General features: G+C 33.7%; 4 protein-coding genes across 4 annotated transcripts; 1 reads left to right on the top strand and 3 right to left on the bottom strand.

The window, feature by feature from the left end:
- Positions 1-1290: 1290 nt before the first annotated feature.
- LOC142632239 (uncharacterized) lies at positions 1291-2641 on the bottom strand. Its single transcript, XM_075806663.1, has 3 exons — positions 2508-2641; positions 2336-2428; positions 1291-2232 (listed from the first exon to the last, which is right to left on the bottom strand). The coding sequence occupies exons 2-3, from the start codon at positions 2423-2425 to the stop codon at positions 1291-1293; spliced, it is 1032 nt and encodes a 343-aa protein (XP_075662778.1). The 5' UTR covers positions 2426-2428; positions 2508-2641.
- Positions 2642-7358: 4717 nt separating this feature from the next.
- On the top strand, positions 7359-9106 carry LOC142632056 (glucuronoxylan 4-O-methyltransferase 1). The gene has a single exon (XM_075806480.1). The coding sequence runs from the start codon at positions 7617-7619 to the stop codon at positions 8610-8612; it is 996 nt and encodes a 331-aa protein (XP_075662595.1). The 5' UTR covers positions 7359-7616; the 3' UTR covers positions 8613-9106.
- LOC142632057 (TITAN-like protein) lies at positions 8927-13120 on the bottom strand. The gene is made up of 7 exons (XM_075806481.1): positions 12654-13120; positions 12014-12140; positions 11527-11854; positions 11299-11372; positions 10399-10453; positions 9753-10177; positions 8927-9359 (listed from the first exon to the last, which is right to left on the bottom strand). The coding sequence occupies exons 1-7, from the start codon at positions 12968-12970 to the stop codon at positions 9339-9341; spliced, it is 1347 nt and encodes a 448-aa protein (XP_075662596.1). The 5' UTR covers positions 12971-13120; the 3' UTR covers positions 8927-9338.
- An 8972-nt stretch (positions 13121-22092) lies between these two features.
- Positions 22093-23004, bottom strand: LOC142631031 (uncharacterized). Its single transcript, XM_075805089.1, has one exon. It carries the CDS (start codon positions 22943-22945, stop codon positions 22394-22396), a length of 552 nt encoding a protein of 183 aa, XP_075661204.1. The 5' UTR covers positions 22946-23004; the 3' UTR covers positions 22093-22393.
- Between the last annotated feature and the right edge of the window lie 1531 nt (positions 23005-24535).

Raw genomic sequence — 24535 nt, 5'->3', positions numbered from 1 at the left:
CTATAGGAATTAATATGAATCCACTCTTAAAATAATTAGTATTAGGGACTTTAGAGAGTAAAATGGTTCCTAGTAGTAGGTTTGACTCTATCTGTCAGGTTATATGGCAGGAGTAAACTAAATTTCTCCCCCATTTACATAACTAGACCATAAATATAGTCCACAGACAAGCTCCAATTAACTATGTTGTTGATTAGTAGTATTAGGGACTTATTATAAGGCTCTAACGACTAGAAGAAGTCATGCCTTCACTTGGAAAAGTATTTGGAGGGTGAAAGTTTCTTCTAGAGTGGCTTTTTTTACTTGGACTGCTGCTAGGGGAAAGATTCTCACTATGGATAATTTGAGGAGGATTTGCAAGAACAGTTGGGAATCAGCAGATCACTTGCTCCTTCACTGCTCTAATGCATATAATTTGGGGAGAAATTCCACAATGCATCATGTGGACTATTTGGCAAGAATGGAATCTTAGAACTTTCAAGGGGGAGGAACATTCCATCATTGAACTGAAACGGTTTTTCTTGCTTACTCTGTTTGATTGGATGACTGCAATGACTGGCCTTTTTATCCCCTCATTTTCGGAATTTTTAGATTTGTGTTCTTTGCTTAATGTTCTGTTTCCTTTACTACACGTCCTGTGTACCATAGGAATAGTTTGTATTCTTCTCTTCTTCTATTAAAAAAAAAAAGAGTACAATTGATATTGTTTTTCATGTAGAGGGTTCATATTATCTTTCTGTCACATAAAACAAATCTAGCCTCTCCCAACCTCATTATCAGATCATAAATCTAGCATAAAGAGAATCGCAATTAACTGTGTGGTTCGTAAGTAATACTAGGGACTTCAAGAGTGTAAATGGATTTTTTTTCTTGTAGTGGGACTTTCTATGACAAAAATCATGCATTTGTTCAAGAAGCTCATATGAAATTTTTCCCAAGTAGAAGATGGATAATCATAATACCTCAATTGCTAGAAACTGTCTGAACTTGTTATCTGAAAATAATATCCTATCTAAAGGAAAGCAACCATTGGGATTGGGAGTCCAGGATTACCTTTTTGAGAGATCAACATCAGTAATGATCCTTAAACATTATCTATATGTAATACACTCTCATAGTAAGGTTATTTATCTACAGATTGTACCCGAGGAAATTTTAATGTCCAAGTAGCTAAGATGTATTGTTATTGCTAGATCATTTGAACATATTCTACAACACATTGTCAATCAAAAACCATTAATTCATCGGCCGGATCTGACTCCCTGATAGTAGTGAAGTACTTTTTTTTCCTCACTCATTGGACTGAGATGGAGCTGTTGTACTGTCAAAGGTTTTCTTCCTGACCAAGAGGCAAGTGATCCTTGAAGGACTAGCATGTTTATTATCAAGACTACACAACACAAAGTCTGGCTGATGAAGTGCAAGATTCAACGTATCCTTCCCAACAACCAGTGCAGTTGCATCAAGCAGAACATGCCAGAAGTTCCTATGAGCTTCTGAAACCCAATGCATTGAATAACAAGTCCCATTTACTTCAACCGGATAAGAGAATAACCCCTTTGGGCTGTGCTTACACTTCCTCCTAAAGTATTGGCTAAGCTGCGATCCTTTGATCCTCAAATCCAGCCAAGTCTCTGGTGCCCATATCAATTTGGAATCCTTGAAAGTAGCATACTCTCTTATGCAGTCTTCTTCTTCACGAATAATGGTCAGGTATAAGTTTCCCTTGAAGAAAGGGTAGCTCTCCCCAACTAACTTCATGGCATCCTGGTAGCTTGGAGTGAAGAGAACAAGGTACTCATCATCAGTTAATCCACAGTGCTCCAAAACCTTGTTACCAGCTTGGATTTCAGGGATTGAGATAAAACTTCCAGGAAAGGTAGATTTCTTGGTGAGAATGTCAAGCAACCTTGAATGCTCCAACTGGGTCCTATCCAAGTCAGGATGATTGCTTCCAAAGGAGAGTGGGGAAGGGTCTCTGACACTACCCCTTGGGGACTTTCGCCTATCATCAAGCGTGGGCTTTACAGGCTCCTCATTGATGCAAAGACTGGAGAGGTCTATCTTTTCTCCTCCAACTAACCCAGCATATTGTGGATATTTTGCTAGGACATACTGTTCAACATATTGCGTTTCTGTTGGTGTAATTGGGCCTGACCATCTAAGGTCAAGACCACGGACTGTTGATATAGCTTCAGCCACAATGTGAGCAGGTATAACTGTATGCGCTTTCTGTTCCAGTTCAAAAATTCAGTTCAAGAAAAATAAAAACTCCAATCCCATAGAGATAATATTAGGTACTCTTAAAAACAGGAGAAAAGAATATGAATTTTACCTTAATAATCATACTGCTTGATCTGCCATTATCTATAGTTGGTTTGTGTATAGAAGCAAAGAGGGACTTGTTACGATTACTTTCCTTCATCGCCTGATTTGTTTCCAATTATTTTATGAGAATCTTTGAATCTTTATGCTATGAGATTTGGTTTTGAATTAAAAGCACTCACCTTAGATCCTGCATGTGGAACAATCTGTTCTTCAGTGTTCCTTCCGATAGTAATTATTCTCTCCACGAATAAGAAACTAAAGATTTGTTCATGGACCAAATATACAAGTCTTAGGAAGATCTTAGGAGGAAAATAGGAGTTACGTGTTTATAAACTCCCTTGCCAAAACAAAAACTACCTTGTTGCAGAAATGGGATTAGGCTGGATAATATTTAGGAGATAATAGAATTCATTGCAAAGATAACATAAGAGAGATGTAGAGGGAATATAGAAGAACAAGTCAAACTCATTAAAATCAGTTGTTAATGATATGGATTGGTGTGCTAGATAAACTAAAGAAACAACTAGAAAGATTGAGAGAAGCATATGGAAGAAGCAACAAAGGCAGGTGTGAAGAGAAGACTAAGCCAAATAAACAATAACAATTTTTTTTTTTTTTGCTAAACAATAAACTATAACAATTTGTTGTTGCAGATGTGGATTTGATTGGGGGGCATTAACATATTCTATAAATTGAGGTACGTGCACAATGACAACAGCAATGTTTTGAAAAACAGGATACCTTGAATCAGTAATACCATTTTTTACCATAACCATGGTTTAGAATATAGATTATGTATTCAAGATTAATATGTGTTACTCAACCGTTGGTTGAGTTTAGGAATTAGATTAAACCTTTTGTATGGCTGGAATGCCCACCAACTAAATGGAAGTTCAATTTTTTAAATGAAACTATGAAAAGATAACAAAACCCAAATTATATATTTAATTGGAGATGAATTGTCACCCTGTTAGTTTAAAAACTTTGGATGGAAAATGACTTCTTCGAGGGTGTTTGGTGGCAGGTAATGGACCTATTTGTTGCCAATTGTTTTCTATGGAAAATTGGAGGGAAGATGAAATCTTTGTCTAGTTTACACTTGGGGTCAGCCTATCATAAATCTTTCTGGGGCATGGTGATTGCAATTTTTGTGAAGACATGGTCTAGAAATTTAACAATTTAGAGGAGGCATTATTTACAAAATCTGCTAGAAGACTAAAAGTAAGCATGAAATGTACAAAGAAGTTATTCATTTTACATGATAGATGGCTGAAGTTAATTGAACTTATTGTTGAGTTTTGACATTTGAAACTACTAGCTAAGGCACACTACATTATGGACATATTATTGTACCTATTGTTTTGTAATATCTTTGCTGTCAAGGTTTAGCTATATAAACTTAGGATTGATGCAATGAATATGTAACAATCTCATCTGTCAAGATAATGACTCTTACTATTTCACATTACACATTATGTCACTTGCTGCAGTCTATATAATAGCAAAAAATATCAAAAGATTTTCCAAGACCACCCAAATTTTCCTCTTGGCACTGCCATCTGCTTGAGATATCTTTATGCTCACCCATATAATATGTTAAATTGGGTCAATTAGGCATGACTTTAGTTTTGTTTCTCACTATAGAAGAAACCAAAACAAATTTTAAGCTATTGCATTTGATTCGGTACAAACAATGTTTAGAGAGAGACAGGAGAGTATATTCTATGTAGAGATGCCTGAGTCAGGAGCTTACATAAAGACAAGGTTACAAACAAGTTATATCAATAATGGACATTGACATTAAAATTGTATATATAATAAATACCTTATAGAATAATTAAAAAACAGTGTATGAAAATTGTTAAGCACTTAAGCTTCCAGACTAGGAACAGCCAATGCAGCAGAATTCATAGGCATGGACCTAAAATTTCAGTGGAACACTGCTCAATCATATATTATTATAACCATAAATATTAGCTATGGCTCTTTGGAAAATAAAATAATTAACCATATGGTCTATTTATTCCCTTTATATGACTCATATCAACCAGTCTTTGAACAAGTCTCTTCCTTCATTGAAGTTTGTGGTAACGTACTTTCCGGGAAAGTTTCTCTTGAAAAGGTCTACAAAGCTTAAACATATATGACATATCTTCTTTGTCAACTATTTATGCCATTGTTTATAGCTTTTGTTTGAGAATTAACTACATTTTCCTCTAATGAAATTGAGTCTAAGTGGAATTTTAATAATCATTGAGACCAAACACTTATTTTTTTTTATTTTTTTTATAAATACACTAGAATTTGAACTTATGACATTCATTATATGATGATTAATCTTTATCGTTAGGTCAAGACATTGATTGATTTCTTTTATGTCTATGCAGAAACAAGTAATTTTACTTTGAGCAAGTTCAAGAACATCCATCTCTTGTAATTGTCTTTTTTACTAAAAGTTTTTCACTTTACCACAGCAAATGACACAAACTTTCACCAATTTGACTATTGCATTCATTTTTGACAATTTTTTTTAATAAAAATAGTTGCATTGATATAATTTTATCTACTTGCATGTTTACATCACTAATCAACCTTTCTTTCTTATTTTCTTGGGTCATATAATTGTATAAGCCCCTTTGCACGGTTGCACACACCTTACTCGTGGACCAAACAGTAAATTAGCCATCTACAAATGAGCATCTCAAAATGATATTCTTTGTGCGGCCCTTGTTGCTTATCAAGCCAGAGTTCGTAAGCACTCATATATCAAAATATTTTCTAATGTATATTTTTTAATCCCCTAGATGTAACATGACAATGTTATGTCTGTATAGCAATTGTTATGATTATTTTATTTTATGTAAGTAATATTCTTTCTATTTTTGAATGGAACCTAACCTTGAATCTTGGTTTTGAACATTTCTAAACGAAGAGAGTTACTTTTATATATTTGAGTGAAAATCTAACCTCAGAAGTCAAATCAATAAAAAGGTCTTTAAAATTGTATAGTTCATCAAATCGAAGATAGTAAGATTTTACAAAATATTAAAATAACTAATGGTATAATAGTAATATGATATTAGATGATTGTCTTCTTCTAAATTTAAAATTAAATATTTTAAATTCTTAAAATATTTGAACTTTAGACGTCTTAGTATGAAATGCCAAGAAGTGTCAGTAAAAGCTACAACTCTCTTGACAAGTAATAGGTGTCTACTATTCAAATACTCTATCTTGAAAGAAGAAAAAACAATAACATAAGGTTTTTTTTTTAGCAAAATAGATGAAATATTACCTTAGTTAATCATTAGCTTTGCTTTAAAAAGTTTGAACTTTTGGGTAATTGTAGCGAATTCAAATATCTGAATTAATTTGGAGGGAGTTTCACACACAGATACACTTAGATTAGGTTAGAGTAGAAATTCTATCTTGTATAAAAAAAATGTTCTTATTTTTATTTTTTATGCTTATAACAAATTTAGATTTTTTTTAATAGTATTTTCTCCTTTATACATCTGGACTTAAATAAAATAGTTAAAAATCCAATAATTTTATAAATTAATAAAATTGTAAAAAATATCGGGATCTTATAAGATCCCACATTCTATTATTTAAGATTTGAATTGCATTGAACTTTTTAGATCATAAAATCTTAAGATTTCAACACCCTATGCCACTTGTGCATTCATTCATAGGACTAGGACCTCAAATCAGTCATGTTTTGCTGTATGCAGTGGAAATAAGAGATCATTTTTTGTCGCCTTGGAACCATGAAAATGCAGCTTCAAGCCCATGAAATGGATGCATTTGTATTAGGTCGTAAGTGAAGTTTGGACTTGAATCACTTTGTTTGGGGCCATTTTATCAAATTCTGTTTGTGATCATGGATTTGGTTTAAAGTACAATCTTAATACCTCGGTTTAAAAAAAATATAAAAATGTAGGTATATTTAAGATTGATTTAGAATTTGGGCCTTGGACCAAACATAATTCTTAACCCCTTGAACTATAAAACAGTCCGATAACAGTAAAAATGAACTCAAACAAAAACAAAAATAATCCAAGCAATAACAAAACTAGCTCAAATAACAACAAATGAAATCTAACAAGAAGCCCATTTTTTTAACATTTCAAAAAAGAAAGGAAAAAAAAAAGTCTGATGAGCAATCTCGAAATTTTAATGAATCAATGTATTTCATGAAATGTTTTTCCAAACTTCGGCCTCTCTTAATCAATATCCTAGCTCCGTCCCTTAGTGTATGTCAATATAAATGGTCCACCACTTGCACCTTAAACGCCCTGTCATTAATTCTAAACGATATGCCAATCGATTTGAAAATGCAAAAACCAATCATGTATACAATTAAACATCCAACCTTTTAACTCTAAAATGCCTCCCCCCTAAAGGATTTTTAAGTCCTAAACTCTGCAGTTTGAGTCAAAATGGGGAAGAAAAACCATCATTTAGACCCCTTAACGCCCATTGAAGCTAATAATTAACTCATGCACATCCCTCTCATTCAGTCATTTGTACTCCACAACCACTAATGAGGCTAACATACTAAGAGGCGTATTGAATATGCCGCAAACGGTATATACCTTCTCCATTAAAGCTCAATGGGTTTCATAAACATTGACATTAATTTGTTTTAAAACCTAAGCAAACCCGAATCCTATGTTTATTCTGTACCCCATTTTTACGTTTCCATGTCTTGATTTATAGACCTCTTCATTATCCAATAAAAATAATATCAATATTCTACGCTAGAAATCTAAACATCCATGTCCAAATCCAATGCACTTGCCACCAATACCAAAATCCGTAACAGACAGATTCCAATTTATAATTATAGTATGAAAATGATCTGAGAAAGTCAAAATTGATTGAAAATGGCCTTACAACTACTCATGGGTCACCTTATACTGCACTCAACACTACCAAAAAACACTAAGAAAATGATGAAAATATGGACCAATCTCTCCTCTCAGAAAGTTCCAAGTCCCAAGTCCCAAGTCAGTACCCATTTAAAATGATTGAAGCACCAAACTCTTTATTGTTTTTTTTTTCCAAAGGGATACATACACGTAGCCAATTTTGACATCTCACAATGCAAAGTGCAACCACAATCAATTAGGTAACAAGGTGACAACTCAAAATAAAAAGAAAACGTAACACTTGAAACAAAAGCAAACCACTTTCCTTCTTTGTCACTCAAGAAGATTCCAAGGGGCACCAATAGATAAACAAATCGCATCACCTAATTGTAAAAAGGGGATGTGAATCATGTGATGGTAGCTGTGATACTACTGAAAGAAAAGGGAGCAAGCAAAACAATGCCCCCAGAAGTGCCTTATTGCCGTTCACTTTCAACTCCTACAGTTCAGTTTTCTCCACCACTCTCACCTGAGGCACAACAAAATCTAGCAATCTGTTACAAATATTGCAGAGGGCGTAAAAAGATGAACATCAACGTAAGGAAACTTATCCCGGCAGTCATCATGATCCTAGCTAGCTTCTCCATCATCAGGTTTCTTTTAATCACATTCTTCACTACTTCATCCAGTTCACCTCCACTGCCTACTTTACCCACTATTCTTCGGCACACAGATGCACCGGGCTCCTCAACAAAACAACCAAAAACCTCTGCCAATGCCATCATGCTTACAGAAAAAGAATTTCAACTCCTGTCAACTCTTGTTGCCCATAAAGCCCCCTGCAACCTCCTCATTTTTGGGGTTGAACCCCAATACCTGTACCTCTCACAAATCAATGCACGTGGCACCACCATTTTTATAGAGGATGATATTAACAAGCTACGCACAATCAAAGCCAATTCAAACAGCACTCAAGCTTATAAGGTTGGATACAATATACCTGGAAAAGAGGCTTACAATCTGCTCAAGCATGCAAGGAAGAATCCAGCCTGTGTGCCTAGCTCAGGACTGCTTCAAGTATCCAAATGCCGGCTTCAGTTGACAAATTTACCACAAGAAGTATATCAGCATAAATGGGATGTGATAGTGGTGGATGGACCAAGTGGGGATACACCAGAGGCACCAGGTAGGATGGGAACAATCTATACTGCTAGTATAATAGCAAGAGCTGGGAATATGACGGATGTAGTCATACATGACATCAATCGAATGATTGAAAAGTGGTTTTCTTGGGAGTTTCTATGTGATGAGAACTTAGTTTCTTCCAAAGGGAAGCTGTGGATTTTCAGGATCGGAGGTCAATTAAATTCTACAACATTTTGCCCTGCTAAAACTGCTGTCATAGAGTAAGAGCATTCTTTTATTCTTTTTTCTTATAGGTGAGAGCACAAAGCAAATAAATTATGCAATTGCAAAAGTATGAAAACAACGTGCTGTGGCAATTTTGTTGTACCACCCTAGAGCATGCCAAACAAGGGATAGGATCCATGCAATTTTTGGACTGCAAACCGTTCAAGGCAACAGAGATTAATTTAATATATGAAGTTATTTCAGCAGCCTGTTTCATTGCCATACGAGTACACCAACATAAAAGACTGAATGTGCAATATAGGCAACATTATAAAGGGCGAGTAGCTTGTTGTATTCCAAAAATCAGGGAAGCAGTGAAAGCTCAAGAACACGTCAATTATATATGTACTTTGTAGATGGGAATATTGGTGTAACCCAAAAATCAAAATTACCACATACCCAAAAATCATGTTCAGTGCATTTTGCAAACACACTAAATGTCTCCAATATTACAAATTATGATATGGAGTTTCAACAGACTGCACTTCTTTTCCCTTTTTCTTTTTCTTTTTCTTTTTTTGGGTACAATAGCCTAATATATGCATTACCCATTTTGAGCTGTATCAAACCAATGCTGCTTCCCACCTTTCCTGCAAAATTGTGGCTCCATTTATCTCCATTCAAAACTTGGCATGGGGGAGATGTGAATAAGATATATACATAGTGATTCCCTAACATTACAGCCACAAGGAATATTGATGCTTAGCATTTTTATCTCTGACATAATCATTCACCTGCTTCTGTTCGCTGCAAAGATGACCAGAAAAAAGAAAATCATAAGCCTTAGGAACTCCACTCATAATCATAAAACACAAAATCTAGTATAACTATTTTCATTTATTTTAACTTTTAAGGGTTTGTGTGTGTGTGCGTGCGCGCAAGCGCGAGTGTGTGTGTAAGAAACAGTTTTCATTATTATTATTATCATCATGAAATATGCATAAAATCACCCAAACTGCATGCAACAAACTTTAATATAAGTTTCAAATAACTAAGGACAGAGCTAAACATCAGTCTTTTCTTATTTCTAGAAGCAATAAGCATGGCATGAAACAACAAGATATTTCCATCACCTAACCTTACTAGAAGCCCAAAAATTCTTAAAACCTAAAATATGGTATGTGAGAATGTGAAGTTCACCATTCGCTTGCTGACATAAGGTTGTATCTCGATTGGCATTTCAGATTGACTCCCAAGCTTGAGCAATTTTTGTTTCTCCATCTCAAATTCTTTTCTAGATTCTTTTCGGCTACCAGATTGCCAAACTCTACCAAAGTTAGGAAGCCAGTTAGCATCACAATCATTCTTGACAATCTCTCCTCTCTTCTCCATTTCCAGCTCAATCTTTCTCCTTTCTGCCCAAGCAGCTCCAACCCGTTTTGGGTTCAATTTTTTGGACTTCCCCGACTTATTAAGAGGCACAAGGCTGCCTGCTGCTGGTTTTAGCGGAGCATCGATCTGGCTTGCTTCAGTGGCTTCCAACCAGGGGGGAGGCGCTCCAGTATGCACATTACCTCCAGCCTCTTCAGGGGCCAAGGTAGAAATTCGAGAAAGTTTCTGCAAACCTAAAGAAAAAGAGTCACAAGATAAGGGGAAACATTTGTAAAATAGTGTATCACTCCACCAAAATCTTTGTTCACTAAGCTAGCCAGAAATCTATGTGCCAATAACTTCAATCCTAAGAACACCTGACACTCAAATGATGAATTCAAATGGTATCTAGGTAAAAGATGCATGAGAAAAAGAAGAAAAAAAAAAACAAATAAAAATAGTCAAATATTCATACCATGAGAACTGCTTTCTCCTTTTACAATTCCTTCATCTTCATGCACCTGGTACATCTATATAAAAATACATTACATGTTTAAAGGTGTTGTAAGTACATATGAACGGTAAGTGCCCAAAAAGGAGGGGAGGGTTATAGATATATAGGCAGGTCATGAAAGAAGTTAAAAGTTGAAATTTTCACTGTTAGGACATAGTACAAAATACCATTACATTATAAAATAAAAAAATAAAAAATACAATACTAATAGTCATGCTGAACATGGGCTACCAGCAGACTTCCAAAATGTGATATAATGCTATACCTGAACATACACAAGTACTATACAGAGTCACCCTGCCCTACTGCAACCTGATATTTGGATTTTGCAAGCATTAAGAGCTTAGTGTATTACAACAATTTAAAGCAATTACTAAGCCCCAATGTTAGCATCAGTTTGTGAAGGATGAAATATTATTATTTGTTGAATAAACGCAACATAATAAGAATGCCTGTATGGTACAAAATCAGCAATTATTTGCACATGTAAACAAGAATGATATCACTCCCATGTTCATAGCGTATTATTCACTCCTAGAAATTTAAGGCAGTGGAGGATAGTCTCCATTAAAAGACAAGTAAACAGAAGCTATTGACACATTCAATCAAAATACTTTCCCTTCACTCTCTCAGACCATTCCCTAGTTCATTTCCAGAGAATAGGCAACCCTATCATATCCCGATGGGTAGGCAACAATGAAATTTCACTAAAGGGTATCTTATTTACCTATCAAAAAAATAATAATAATAATAAAACACACTTCACTAAAGGGTGCCTAGCAAGTCTTTTTTATATTTTTGGTAAGTAACTCAATGACAGATGAAATAAGAACTAATATATCCCCAGTTTAGAAAACTTACCCTTCCATTACTGAAAGAGCCATCAGCTGAGCTACAACTGTTGTAAGGAAAAGAATGTTGGCTATTCCTGTTAACTGAGTCACAATGAAAGCACATAGCAGGTAACACAAAACTATCAGAAGGATTCTCATTTGACAAGAGGCTCCACCACAACATAAACTAAATAACTCAAGTTTGGAAAAGAAAAATGAAAAAAAAAAAGGCAATATAAACAAAATATATGCTTACCTCTTAAATCCTTCAAATTCCATAAATTTGTGTCAGAGCATGTCTCCGCAGGTAAAAAAGAGCCAAAATCATGCGCAAACATGCCAATATTTGTGGCTTCATAGAGTCCTGAACGGGATACCTGATACTCATTCGTATAATACTGTAAAGGCATAACACCATTTGAAAGACTTGATTTAACAGATGGGATACTACTATTTTCAAAATTATCAATATTTCCATAATTGTTTTCATTGTGGATATCATTCAAAGGTCCAATTTCTGGTCCAATAGCTCCTTGACTCGAGGAGACAGTGTCGCTCTTCAAAGAAATGCACTTCTTCTCCCACTGCAGTCACAATAGAAACACCCACCAATTAATAATCCGTCCTTAACTGAAACCGAGTATTAGACCCTTTTCTTCGATTTTGTAGAAATTCAGTTATCTCAAAAACTATTACAAAATCTTCAAAAACTGTTGAATAAGGAAATTACTATAACTAAATACCTTAGCTACATCAGCTTCCAAAATCCTAAAAGCATCCACGCGGTCCATTCCACCACCGTATTTCCACAAAAAATGCTTCAAATTCTTCAGATGATCAGCACTCGCTAGATGATTAATCGCATTATAACTGTTAATGAAACACAAAGGAAGTAATCAAATGCAGAACTATGAAACCATATTCAACCAGCTTAAGCAACTAAGAAATCACTATAAATTCGACAATAGATTCAATTAAGTCTAGAATTTTCTTTCACAATTATAACGCCTCAGAAAACCAAAACCTCCACTAAACTGAAACAACAAAACATAAAAACATAGAATTTTGAAAACTTTATAATTTCTTTCATTTTTTTCCCTCTCTTTTCTCAGCAACCAAACATGAATTTAACAACACTATTAAAGTTTTTTGGATAATTAGAATTGGTAGCACCAAGCGATTGGCTGCTAAGAAAATCACTATAATTCGACGATAAATTCAATAAGTCTCTCATAATTACAATGCCTCATAAAACCAAAACAAAATGCATAGAATTTTATAAACTCAACTTCCTTTCCTCTTTTCCTCTAATTTTCTCAGCAACCAAACAGGAATTTAATAAAACAATTCAAAAACTGGCAAAAACAGAAACTGTAGCAGTACCAAGCGAAGGAGCTGCCGATCTCGTCAATGTCGGAGTCACAAAATACGCACCAGAACCGGTTTTTAGAGCCGAGCTCAGGACGGAGAGGGCTAGGGTTCTTGAGGAAGAAGCGAACGTCGGAGAGCTTGGTTTGGAACCGAGAGAGAAAGTTCGATAGTGAACTCTTGTGGCTCGGAAAGTACTTGTGTCGCTGGCCTTGATCGTGGTTCAAATTGCACACTTTGCAGAACTCGTACTCACTCTTCTTCTTCTTCTTCTTCGCAGTATTGGTTTTAGGGTTAGGGTTTGGTTTCTGAGTCTTCGATTTTTCCTCCATTATCGTACGGAAGCTTCTCTCTCTCTCTCTCTCTCGCTCTGAGAGATTGGGAAATTTTGAAAAAGAAAAACGGAATTCAAAGAAGAAGAAGAGAATCGGGTTGCGGAGTTTTGGAATTCGGGTTCGGGGTCCGGTTGGAGAATATGGGCTCGGGTTCACTGAAACGGTTTTGCGCCAAAAATGTAACTATAAATTATTCACGAATACGCTTTTTGTATTAGCGTGTTTTGTTTCGAGGTTACTGCCGTTAAAAAGTTAGAAAGCGCAATTTCTGTATGCGTCTTCGTCGTAACTAAAATTCCCGCCAATTTCTATCTTCCAAAGGAAATTTATTTTTTAGTAGAGAAAATATGCGCCGATCTTTTGGCTAAGAAATGAGGTTTCACTTATAGTTTGGGTGTGTTTGGGTGGATGAAAAATGAAAATTATTTCATTATTCAGTATATATTTGCTACTATTTATGGGTCATACTGCATTTTTTGGCATTATTTATGGGTTTCATGGTACTAATTTAACTAACTTTTATCTTTATCTACCATACTTTCAGCAATAATTTTTTTGTTTCAACAAAATAAGCGGTATTCAAACACACTATTTGTATTAGTTTTTAGTTGACGCTTGGGGTGTTATATATCCTAAGCTTTGAACTTCTGAATTTGTTTTAATCTAATTTCTGTCTTCTTTAAAAGAATTTTTAAAAAAGCCTATGTTCTACATTATTGATTTATTGTTAAGTTTAAATAACTTCTTTTGGAGGAGGAAAATTGACTTATAAAATTTGCATTGTTATAAGGTAATGCTTCAATATGGCAACTCTCTTAAAGATTTAATTTAATTTTTTATTTTTATTTTTTTACAAGCAGCTTCCAAGGATAAAACGGCTAGATCGACTTGTTTACAACCCTATTTGTTTGTCCTTACTCACCGACAAGAAGCTTGAAATTGTCTCTTTGTTAGTTCGCATTTCCTTGAAATCCACCAACTATTGAATTATCAAATAAATAAATAAGTGTCACATATCTTTAGCTCTTGTAAGTTCATAGTTCCTATACTCATTCTGATTTGCTTCTAACACGAAGAAGTTTGCTATTAATTGGTTACACTTAAATTGGCTAGTAATGGTTTATGCTAGTATTAAAAGTTCAAACTTGTTCATTTACTCCCTCTCTTTTCCTTCATCCCCCTCTATTCCAAATAGACACCTAATTTTATTTTGAATGCGAGCTAATAGCTCAAGCTCATTACCAAGAGGTTACATGTTTAATTTTTATTCATTTTCCTGTCAAATAAGCTCAAACTTGTTCACAAGCTATTTAATTAACTTAGTCTTTTCTCATATATAATAAATCATGACTAAAACTTTTTATCCTTTTATAAATCTATCGATTTTTACTAGAATAGAATGTTTATATTATCAATAAACTACAAATAATAATTTGATATTATATAAACCTATTTATAAACTTACATAGTCCATTCTCAAGTCTATATTAATATATTTTAAAACAAATGTACATATATATAAGAATATAATATTTATGAACACACACACACACACACACACACACACACACACATATATATATAAAAGTTGAAGCGTAGTATTTATTATTATTACGTTCCTGTTAAGTCATCTCTTCATCCACGTCATTACCATATCATTATTTTTTCATATTTATTTTTTACTTTTAATTTTTTTGACATTATTAAATATATTAATACATTGACTTCACAAATTCATCTTATGAGGTTTTAACTTTACATATTTATCTACTTTAATTTTAATGTCATAACTAAGTATTGTCTATACATATTCCTCTTAGACAATTTTAACTTTCATATAATTTTGCCCCTTTATTTTCTTTTATTTTGTCTCTTTTGGTTCTTATCATCTTATTATAAATTTGTCACCTTCTCCCATTTTATGTATATTTTATTTTTCCACACAAAAAAGTTATCTCTCTCTCTCTCATCTCTCTTTTTTAATTTTTTGTTGGATTTTTTATGAAGTTTGTACACCCATTGTCTTATTATTGACTAATATGTGTTCCTTGATGCAAGTATTTTTTTTTTCATTTTATTTGCAACACTAAATATACTTTTAATGTTGTTGACCAGATTTGGGGGAAAATTATATTATAATATATCCATATTTTGTGTTATTGTCAAGTTTTAATTTATTTGGAAAATAGGAGGATGGTTTGGACAATATAATGAAGAATAGTTAGTATGGTTGAAGAAGATGGTCTTTGTGCAGTTTCCTTTCACTGTTTGTAAATATATTGTTTAACAAATTAGCACTGAATTGTTATATCTTTATTATATGATGTTTTTAGATGTGTGAGTAATTGTTTTAAAGCACTTACGAATATTTTGTATTACTCATCTTTCTTATCTCATTAGCGCATTTTTTGAGATTTTTAAGAAAACAAATTCAATTTCGAGTTTAAAATTATTTATTTATCTATTTATTATTCATATGTTGGATTAGATGTTAGGTTAGATTATGATAGTATTAACACAATATTTGGCTTGATTACAATCATTATGTATAATAAGATAAAATTTTTGAATTCGATTATGCATTGAATAATTGGCTTAATCACATTACATTTGAAATGTTTTACATATTTGGGAGAATGAGTTTGACTTTAATGTGAATTTAATTTTTCCCTTTTTTTTTCTTTGAATTGTAGTTTTATTGAATTTTATAAAAAATTTTGTTACGTTTCTTGGTGTTTTTGATTGTTTGGTAGAAAAAATTGGGGTTGAAAATTTTCTTTTAAAACTAAAAAATAATTTCCAAAATTTAGTTATTTTTAATGATACAAAAAATGTTATAAATAATTTTTATTAAAAAATTAATATTTTTTCAACCTTTTAAATTCTTGAAAAAAATTGTATTGTTTTCATTTTGGCATGACAAAAGTTATATATTGCATTTGTGATTGTCACTATAACAAATGAAAATATGATAATGAAATACATTACTATTTATTAAATTATTTCAAACTGTAAAAATAAATTTAATGAGACCACCATAAAAATATTATCACGCACAACGTGCAGGATTCGCGACTTGTTTATTATAATGTTTGAGCTTGGCTTATTTAATAGTTAAGCTTAAACTTAGGTTTGAGCTTGACTTGTTCAATAGAAATAAGCATTTTCCAATTTTCAGAGCCAAATTCAAGCTTTTTATAAATAACTTGATTCATTTACAACACTGTAAACATCTTAATTTTAGTCTGAATAAACCAAAAATGTTGATTGTGGATGCATTTGGTTATATAACGTATAGATCCACAAGATGCTTGAGAACCTCGGAGTGCTACCAGTGTAGCAACCACATAATAAAGGAGGGAATTACTTTCAACCACATAATAAAGGAGAGAATTACTTATTAATTATGGCTGTCACCTTATACCTATGTATGATTTGGTTCTTTCTTAGATAGAGTTGATATCTCATGTCATGAAACATTTACTTATCTGTATATGTATTCCTTTATTGGCTCGAGCTATAACTTGGCATCAGTAATCTCTCTACAATTATAGCATGCTTAATTTTTATGCATCATTGAATTTCCAATTTTTTGGATAAATGAGAGTATCCAAACCTCTTCGAATATTTTACTATTTTCTAGGGTTTATATAATTCCCTCATTTCATACGCACTAAGTAATTATTACAGGAAGGAATCCCATAAGAGTGGCTCCAAGATGCTGCTAAAAGGTTTCTAACTCAGAATCTCATGGATATCACGAGTCCTTAAGAACTATTAATTAAGCTAACATCTTGAGAGTGGTCATGAATCTTTGGAAACTTGTAAGTTGTGGGGGGTGCAAGTGCAATTCATAATAAATAAAAACTAAAAATAAAAAATAAAAAAAGTATAATAAGTTGTGGGGCGCAAGCCTCCTGACTCATTGTCCTAAATGTAAGATTATGATTTATGATACATGTAAGTGCACAATTGCACCTGGCCCCAAGAACAGTTACGGGCTCAGGCCCAATGAGCCTTAAACAATGTAATTTGTAGAGTGTGGGCTTGAAACCCAGGTTAGAAGTGTTTGAGGATTAAATGACAAGCCAAAGATTATAAACACTTGAAAACAACAAGGAATACTGTAAGTCAACCTGCTCGGACGTAAGCCGAGAACTGTTCTTATATTATTTCTCTCTCTCTTTTTCTCTTTCCTTTAGGTTACAAAGAAGGGATCCCCATTTCTGTTCTAAGTTGCTCCTTAAATACTCCTCTTTTTGATACTTTGTCCACGTGTTGCCCCAACTCCCCCTTAGCCTAGATATTTCTTTTCTCAGTGCCTTTGAATAGTAACCAGAAGTTTCCCTTCTACTGTTCAGGTGTCACTTCCCCATTAATGCGGCCAGGGTGGTAGGTGCAGGGTCTTTAATGTGGAGGTGACAGTCTTTATCCTTAGTGTTTCTCTAACATCGGTGCTTCTAAGAAATTTAAGGATTTACCCCTCTTATCCATTGGTTTTAACCATGTCATTGCCTAACGTTTATCATGAAGTCCCGGGTTCTCCGGTGTCCGTCCGAAGAGAAGTTCACCCTCGGCTGGATCCTCGGATCCTCGGCGTATGGGCCGACCCGTAGTACTAACAAACTCTAAACTCAAAAGCAGGTCGGCCTTCTTTAGCGCGGCCCAAAGGCCCATATCTCCATCAGGGTCTTTTTACTCCCCACAATACATATTCACATTTTCTTAATTTACCCTAATATTTGATCATATTACAGTCAAAATTAAAGATTGCTGGAACTGTACGAGTTTGTTCCAAAATAAAGAAACTTAGCAATAATTAGCGACATTGTATATTGGCTACTGGCTAGCTTCTTTTTAGGACTGATACCTAATAGCAATCATTATTGACAAGCTGCATGTGGCTGAGAGATTCAGGCTTAATAAAATGCATAGCAACCACTTTCACGCTTTTTTTTTAAGAAAATATAAAATATAAAATCTCTGGTTTTCTACCATATATATGGACTAACAATTTACTTTGGAGTATATGAGTAAAAAGGGCATTGATTATCTCACACTTACTGATATATATTCTCTCTACACGTCATCAATCTCATGTTAAATGTAAATTTTCATTAAAAAATGTGAACACAATAAGAGAAAGTATAAATATTACGTGTATGAAGTGTACATCAACGAGTGTGAAACATTATTATTTTTTCTAAGTTCAGATGGTACACAAGCAGCTGGAAAGCATGTTGTTTCCATGATAAGTATGGGCATCCTTTTAATTTTTTGATGAATTATAAATTCTTAGCTAGTATGATAAATGTCATGGTTCTCTTTATCCTTTTAGCTTTTTAGGTTTGAAAAGATCATAAAGAACCTAGACTACCTCTGTTATTAAAGTCTACTAATAAATGAAATGGGGTGATCCACATTGGTGTGACAGCAAGAGTTTTGTCCCACCATGATCTAAACTTTCTGCCTTCAAAAGTCATTAGACTTTTCCTCTTGATTGGTTTATAAATGACTTAATTGAACAATCTTTTTTGAGAATGCTAATTGAACAATCTTGATCATTCTGTTATCTAAAATTATCTTCTTCTTTTTTTTTTTTTTTTGAAACCTTATAGTTAATTTCTTACTTTTTGAAAGTAAATAATTTTAATTGTTATTTTTTAAAACTTCATAATTTAATTTAACTTCTTACTTTTAGAACAACATAATTTGTTACCGGCCTCTCTTTTTCTTCTTTTGTTCACCTCTTCAATAATTACTGTATATCATCATAGCTGAACTCTGTGTATCCTCACATGATACTGTATGACTCCACCAATTTTTGTCCCTTCTTAATTCTGAATAGTTGCTCACCACTCTAGTCCAAATTTTAGTTTCCAACTTTGAATTGAAAAGCATTGACACTGTCCTGTAGAGTTCAGGTGAATTGGATTCTCATCTCCTATCATACATCTATATGTATTGAAACTGTTAATATATACCATTATTCGTCTCTAAAACAAATAAGAAATTATAGACTTCTCTATGTGAAAAAATACATTGTTTGTGCCGTGAAGTCATAGAAAATCATGATGTGCATGAATGTGGTTCCCCACTGATTATCTCTGAGTTTGGCAAAGATTTGTTTGTCGGATAAAGTGAAGGTGACTTGAGAAAATCCTGATATATAATTTAGACTCTCAGACATTGATTTACAATCAAAATTAAACGTAATTCTTCTCCAAGAATTACTTATAGTGCTGGATCTATGGGTTAGCGTTTAATTCTTTGCAATTCAATTAGAACAAACAGTATCACTAGGCGATCATATGTCGACAACGTGAAAAAAGACAAATTTTAAGGTTTTGTCATGATGACTACTTTGATAACTCAGGTAGTGTACCCTACATCTTTATCATGCACTTCAACTTTCCGAAAGAATTGATGGTTCTTGCATTTCTATGATTGTAACCAAATAAAAGATAAAAGACAAGGTATACATGATGAAATTGGTCATATGTCGGAGTACAGTTTATCATGAATTAGATTCTGCTGATGTTGTGAGCCCGTAAGAACTCACCACAGTGATTATACCAGTCAAGGGCGTAAATTTCTATCAATGACATCCAACTTTTTCAGTAGAGAGAGGAATATATACACAGTTAGCTAGGTTTCCTATATAGAACAAACTGCACTCATTTTTTGAGAAACTGTATTTTTCCTTACACCTTTTTGAAGATTTTGATCATATAAAACTGTGGTTTAAAGCTAGCTAGTAATGACATCATTCAAAATCTGCACACATAATAGCATGAGAAGTTTTCTTGTATTAAAATATGAGAGGAAGTCGTTTGAGATACTTTGACCATTTTAGAAGAAAATGATTAATGCACAAGGAAAATTATTAGTGCACCAATTACAATAAGTGACTTGTTTCAAGTTGGGAAGTAAAAAAAGATAGAGGAAGACAAAAATGACGTTAATAGAAGTTGTAAACTTTGATATTCCCATTAAGGAAATAAGGTAACCAAAAGTATGATTTCGATTCAATAAAATGGCCAGCAAAAAAGAGTACATATGGTCGACCTGACTAATTTATTGAGTATCTAAAACTGACCCAAAAATTTTGAAACTAGTGCTTGATTGCTGTTTTTGTAAAAGGAAAAGGAATAAAAAGGACTAGAACGGATTGATCTTGTTGAAACCACAAGCATTGAACAAATGAAAAGGGTGGTCTTAACTTCGTTTTGAAGTTATATTAGCAACAATTGCTGGTGGAAGCAAGAAAACACCAGTGGTTAGGAGGTGAGAAATTAAGTTGTCTTTAGAACCTTAATTAAGTTTGGCAGTTAAGAAGATTCTGGCTACCAAATTAAGGATATGACTATATATAAATATATATATATATATATACACACACACACACACTAATAAATGGTTGGATCAGAATCACCTTTTTTTTTTCTCTTCCCATGCTTTCTTAGCTGCACCCAATTGTACTTTTCAGAAGGACCTAATGTTGAAACTTTATGATCCATTGCCCCACTAGATTATGTCATGACCTCATCAAAGAATCAAATTGTGTATTATTGAAGCCATTTCTTGACTGATTAACTGTATTTGAGTAATATGTTTGGAGGTTGCTGACAAATCAAGCTAATGCTATTCTCACGACATCTAAAAAAGGAGCACTGCTCACTGCCATCTGATTGATGCTTTTAGCAGAGTCATCCTATCCAAAAATGTTTCTTTTGTGTTGGATCACAAGACATGGGTAGTGGGTGTTTGGTTTCTGATGGGCAAAAGTTAAGAAGTTGAATACAAGTGAATACAGCTATCCTGTCTTGTTCTTGATGAATTTTACTCGCTTTTTGTTCTGATTCGTTTGCCTTTCTATCAAGTCAAGGTTCCCAACTTGACCACCATGTTTGACTTGTTGAGGCAGTGTCGACATAATTCTAGAGTTGCAGTAGCATTCAAAATTTTAATTGTATCACAAAGTCTAGCTAATTCAGGATGCAGCTGTTTAATTAGTAGCAAATGATCATATGTTAAAGTATATTTGGGTGTGCCGATACTTTTTCTTAACTGTTAATTTGCCTTATATTTGATTTTAAAGGGTCAAATTTAACTCTTGAATCTTGATTGTGTTATATGTTTTTAGTGTTGAAATAGGCACATCTTGAAATTAAAAGAGTTCATTTCACAGTTAAAAATTTATTTCTTAGGTCTACTGGCATACAAAATGTCACGTTATTTAACATTAGATACACTTTTATACTTGTAATATTTAAGCTAAATCGTGAAATGGAAGGACAAAACCCGAAATGATTAAGGAGAAAATGTGTTGGTTCTAGATTGTATAAATCACCAAATCATAGGGCAAGCTGCCAACTTTGCCAATCATGTAGTATCTCTACAATTCCATGAAATTAACCTATGCTTACAAATGGGATAATCATATCAGCATATCATCTCTTAATTTGGTCATGACACAAGCCAAGATATCAGAAAAGTCAGCCTATCAACCATGGCAATTATTTTCAAGTAGCTACATATTTTTAGAAACTCATTTACTTCTGATTATATGGTGTCCATGCAAACATTTGTGCAAGCATGTGTTCCAGATATTTGGATGAAAATCTAATCATCTGCGGTCTCTATCTCATGTCAGATGAATTATTTATACGGTAGTCAGGAAATTAAATTGCTTTTAGAGCATCTTTCAGCACTCAAAAGGATTTTCTAAATCACACGTTGTGAATCTGTTGCACCCTACAGCTAGCTTTGTACGTATATCTGGGTACGAAGAAATGATTGAAAATCACATGACATGGAAAAAAAGGAAACCACAATAAAATAATTGTCAATGACTCAGACAACTAAACGGTATCAAATTTCTGAGTTTGTGACTGCAGAATCAAGGAATGGTTGTCATCAAGACCAACGATGAATTAAAACAGCTTTTTGTTTTTAACTTTTCTGATCCTTTTACTTAGAAAACCGTGTGTATTATCATGGGTGAAAGTGAAATAACATGTGGATATTTATGCCAATATGATCCTTATCTATGAGCATAAATCATTTTTAACAAGTGCCTCATGCTATACATACAAGACTCTAAACACACATAGGAGTATTTGAAATTTGTGGCAACATTTTATTGTAATAATTATTCAGCATACAGATCATGATATGAAAAAGAAGAAAAGGGCATCGATCACCAAGTTCTAGCTTCTGCCACTTTTATTGTTTGCTTTATCTTTAACCTTATATATGATTTTGTTAAGACCAAATTGCAGAAACCCAATACCCAGATCTGCATAAACATTAAAAGAAAGGAAAAAAATAGTACTCAGGGCACGAAACTCCCACTCAAAACAAACTCGGGTTTTTCATGAATACTCTTGAAATCCATATATATATCATTGAGCAGTACTAAGGCCTAAACCTTTGTCTGCAAGACTGGCAAGTGATTTCCATGCACGTAGAACCTAGCTGCATCGTTGCCCTTTCCTTCATTCTCTCAGCTTTTTCTACTTCTTCTCTAGCTCTCTCCCACATGTGCCTTGCACGTGCGAACTCAGACTGCGCAATCTCCATTTCTCTCCTTGTAAGCTCTCTCACCCTCTCTGCATAAGCCTTCTCTATCGCGGCCAATCGAATCTGCTCCGCCGCCTGCCATTTCATTGCCTCGACACACGTCTTTGCTGTCTCCGGCTTCACTTCATCGTCGTCGAAGCCGCAAATGGGGCCTCCGAGAACACAATCCGAGGCTTGCTGGATTGGCCTAACGCTTATTGATAACTGCAGGTCCAGTGCTGGAGCTTCAAAGGGATCAGACACAGTTTTTGATGATGATGATGATCGATATCTGAATGAAGAAGGATCGAACGGGCGAGATGACATGTGTGATGAGGAAGAAGAAGATCTTACAGATGAGTATGGAGTAGGGAGTAGCTGTAACTCTTTTTGATCTTTGTCTTCCATTGAAAGCAAAAAAAAGGTTAAGTACAGAGGAAATGACTAAGGTTTGTGGGTGAGAGAGGTTTAAAATTTCAAGTGGGGGGTGGCAGAAACTTGTGGTATATATAAACAAACAGCAATGTCAGATAAAAAATAATCATTCACAACTTTTTTTTTCTTTTTTTTTTTCTTTATTGGGTACGTAAATCTACACCGGTGTGGACTGTGATCGGTGCAAAATCACTTTTTGTAGATCGTACAGCTTTCGTTATACACGAATAATATATTTCGTTTTAGATGTGATAGGATTTGAAATCAATGACATGATTGCTTTTTGTTACCATACCGATATACTATATGAGTTCTTTTATGTTTGGCTATATTTAAATTCTACTTTTCATATGAAATAACATCGCACTTATCTTAATTGGTGCTATGTTAACAACATGATAAATAAAAATTTTAATTGTTTTTTGTATTGTAAGTAAAGACAACATATTAGTTTGTAATAATTATTTAGTAAAATTTATAATATTCATAGCATTGTTCTTTTATTTTGTATTTAAAAGTTGACACATTAGTTTATAAGGTTGATGTCATAAAATTTGTGATATCTTTAGTATTACTAAACAAAATAATTAGAGATTAAAAAAAATCATTTTTTTTTACTATTTACATTTTCGGGCACATCATCTCATCACTAAAACATGATTCCATCAATCACATTACTTTTATTATACATCAATCCTAATAGAATTCTATGTGGTAGAATTTAATAATGTAATCGATCTACTTTCAACCTAAAATTTCAATTTTTTTTTTTAAATTTTTGTTGTTTATCAATTTAAGTGAAACACCTTTGAATCTATCATAATATAGTAAAATACAAGGGGAAAAATTTGAGAACTTTTTAATCACTTGGACTTAATAATTAAAAGGAAAAAGAGTAGTCCAACTTGTCAACTTATCCAAGTTACCATTTATACCCATTGTTCCCATGCAAAATGGTTTAAACACCATACAAAAAACCAAGAAGTGACCAACACACCCTTGTTCTTGTTCATTCATGGGCTCAAAACTCACTGCAAATAAAGTCTAGTTTAAAGGGTCATTTGTTGAATTTCCTTGATGCTTTGAAGACATGAAAAACAGTGAGTGACATTCCGTTATATAAAAGGTCCCAAAAGGCCTAATCATGAGGAAAATATAACGGATCACGTTATTGGGCTATGAGTAGAGTACCTTTTTCTCTTCTTTATATTTATTTTTTTTGTGTTTTCCTTCTTGACTTCTTGTGCAGTGTTTGCTTCTCTTCTTTTTTTGGTTTAAAAAAAAATTAAATTGACTTTTTCTTTTTCTTGATAGGGGTTTCTTTTTTTCTAGGGTTATGTGTGTGAATGGGTTGTGTAATAATTAGAGTCGCACGTGCGTTGAGGGTTTTTGGGTTAAGGGGGGGTCTTTTTCCCTAGAGATGGATTTTAAGCTTTATTGGTAGGCCTAGGTTGTCGGCCCCTAGTACAAAAAAGCCTCACACTTTTGTATTGATGAGCAGCCCACGCTTAGGGCAGGTCGGCACGTGGGAGGGACACAACCCTAGTGACACTCTCCATGATT

Source organism: Castanea sativa, chromosome 4 (genome assembly GCF_040712315.1).
Source record: "Castanea sativa cultivar Marrone di Chiusa Pesio chromosome 4, ASM4071231v1".
NCBI classification, from domain to species: domain Eukaryota; kingdom Viridiplantae; phylum Streptophyta; class Magnoliopsida; order Fagales; family Fagaceae; genus Castanea; species Castanea sativa.
This window is presented reverse-complemented; position numbering and strand designations above follow the sequence as displayed.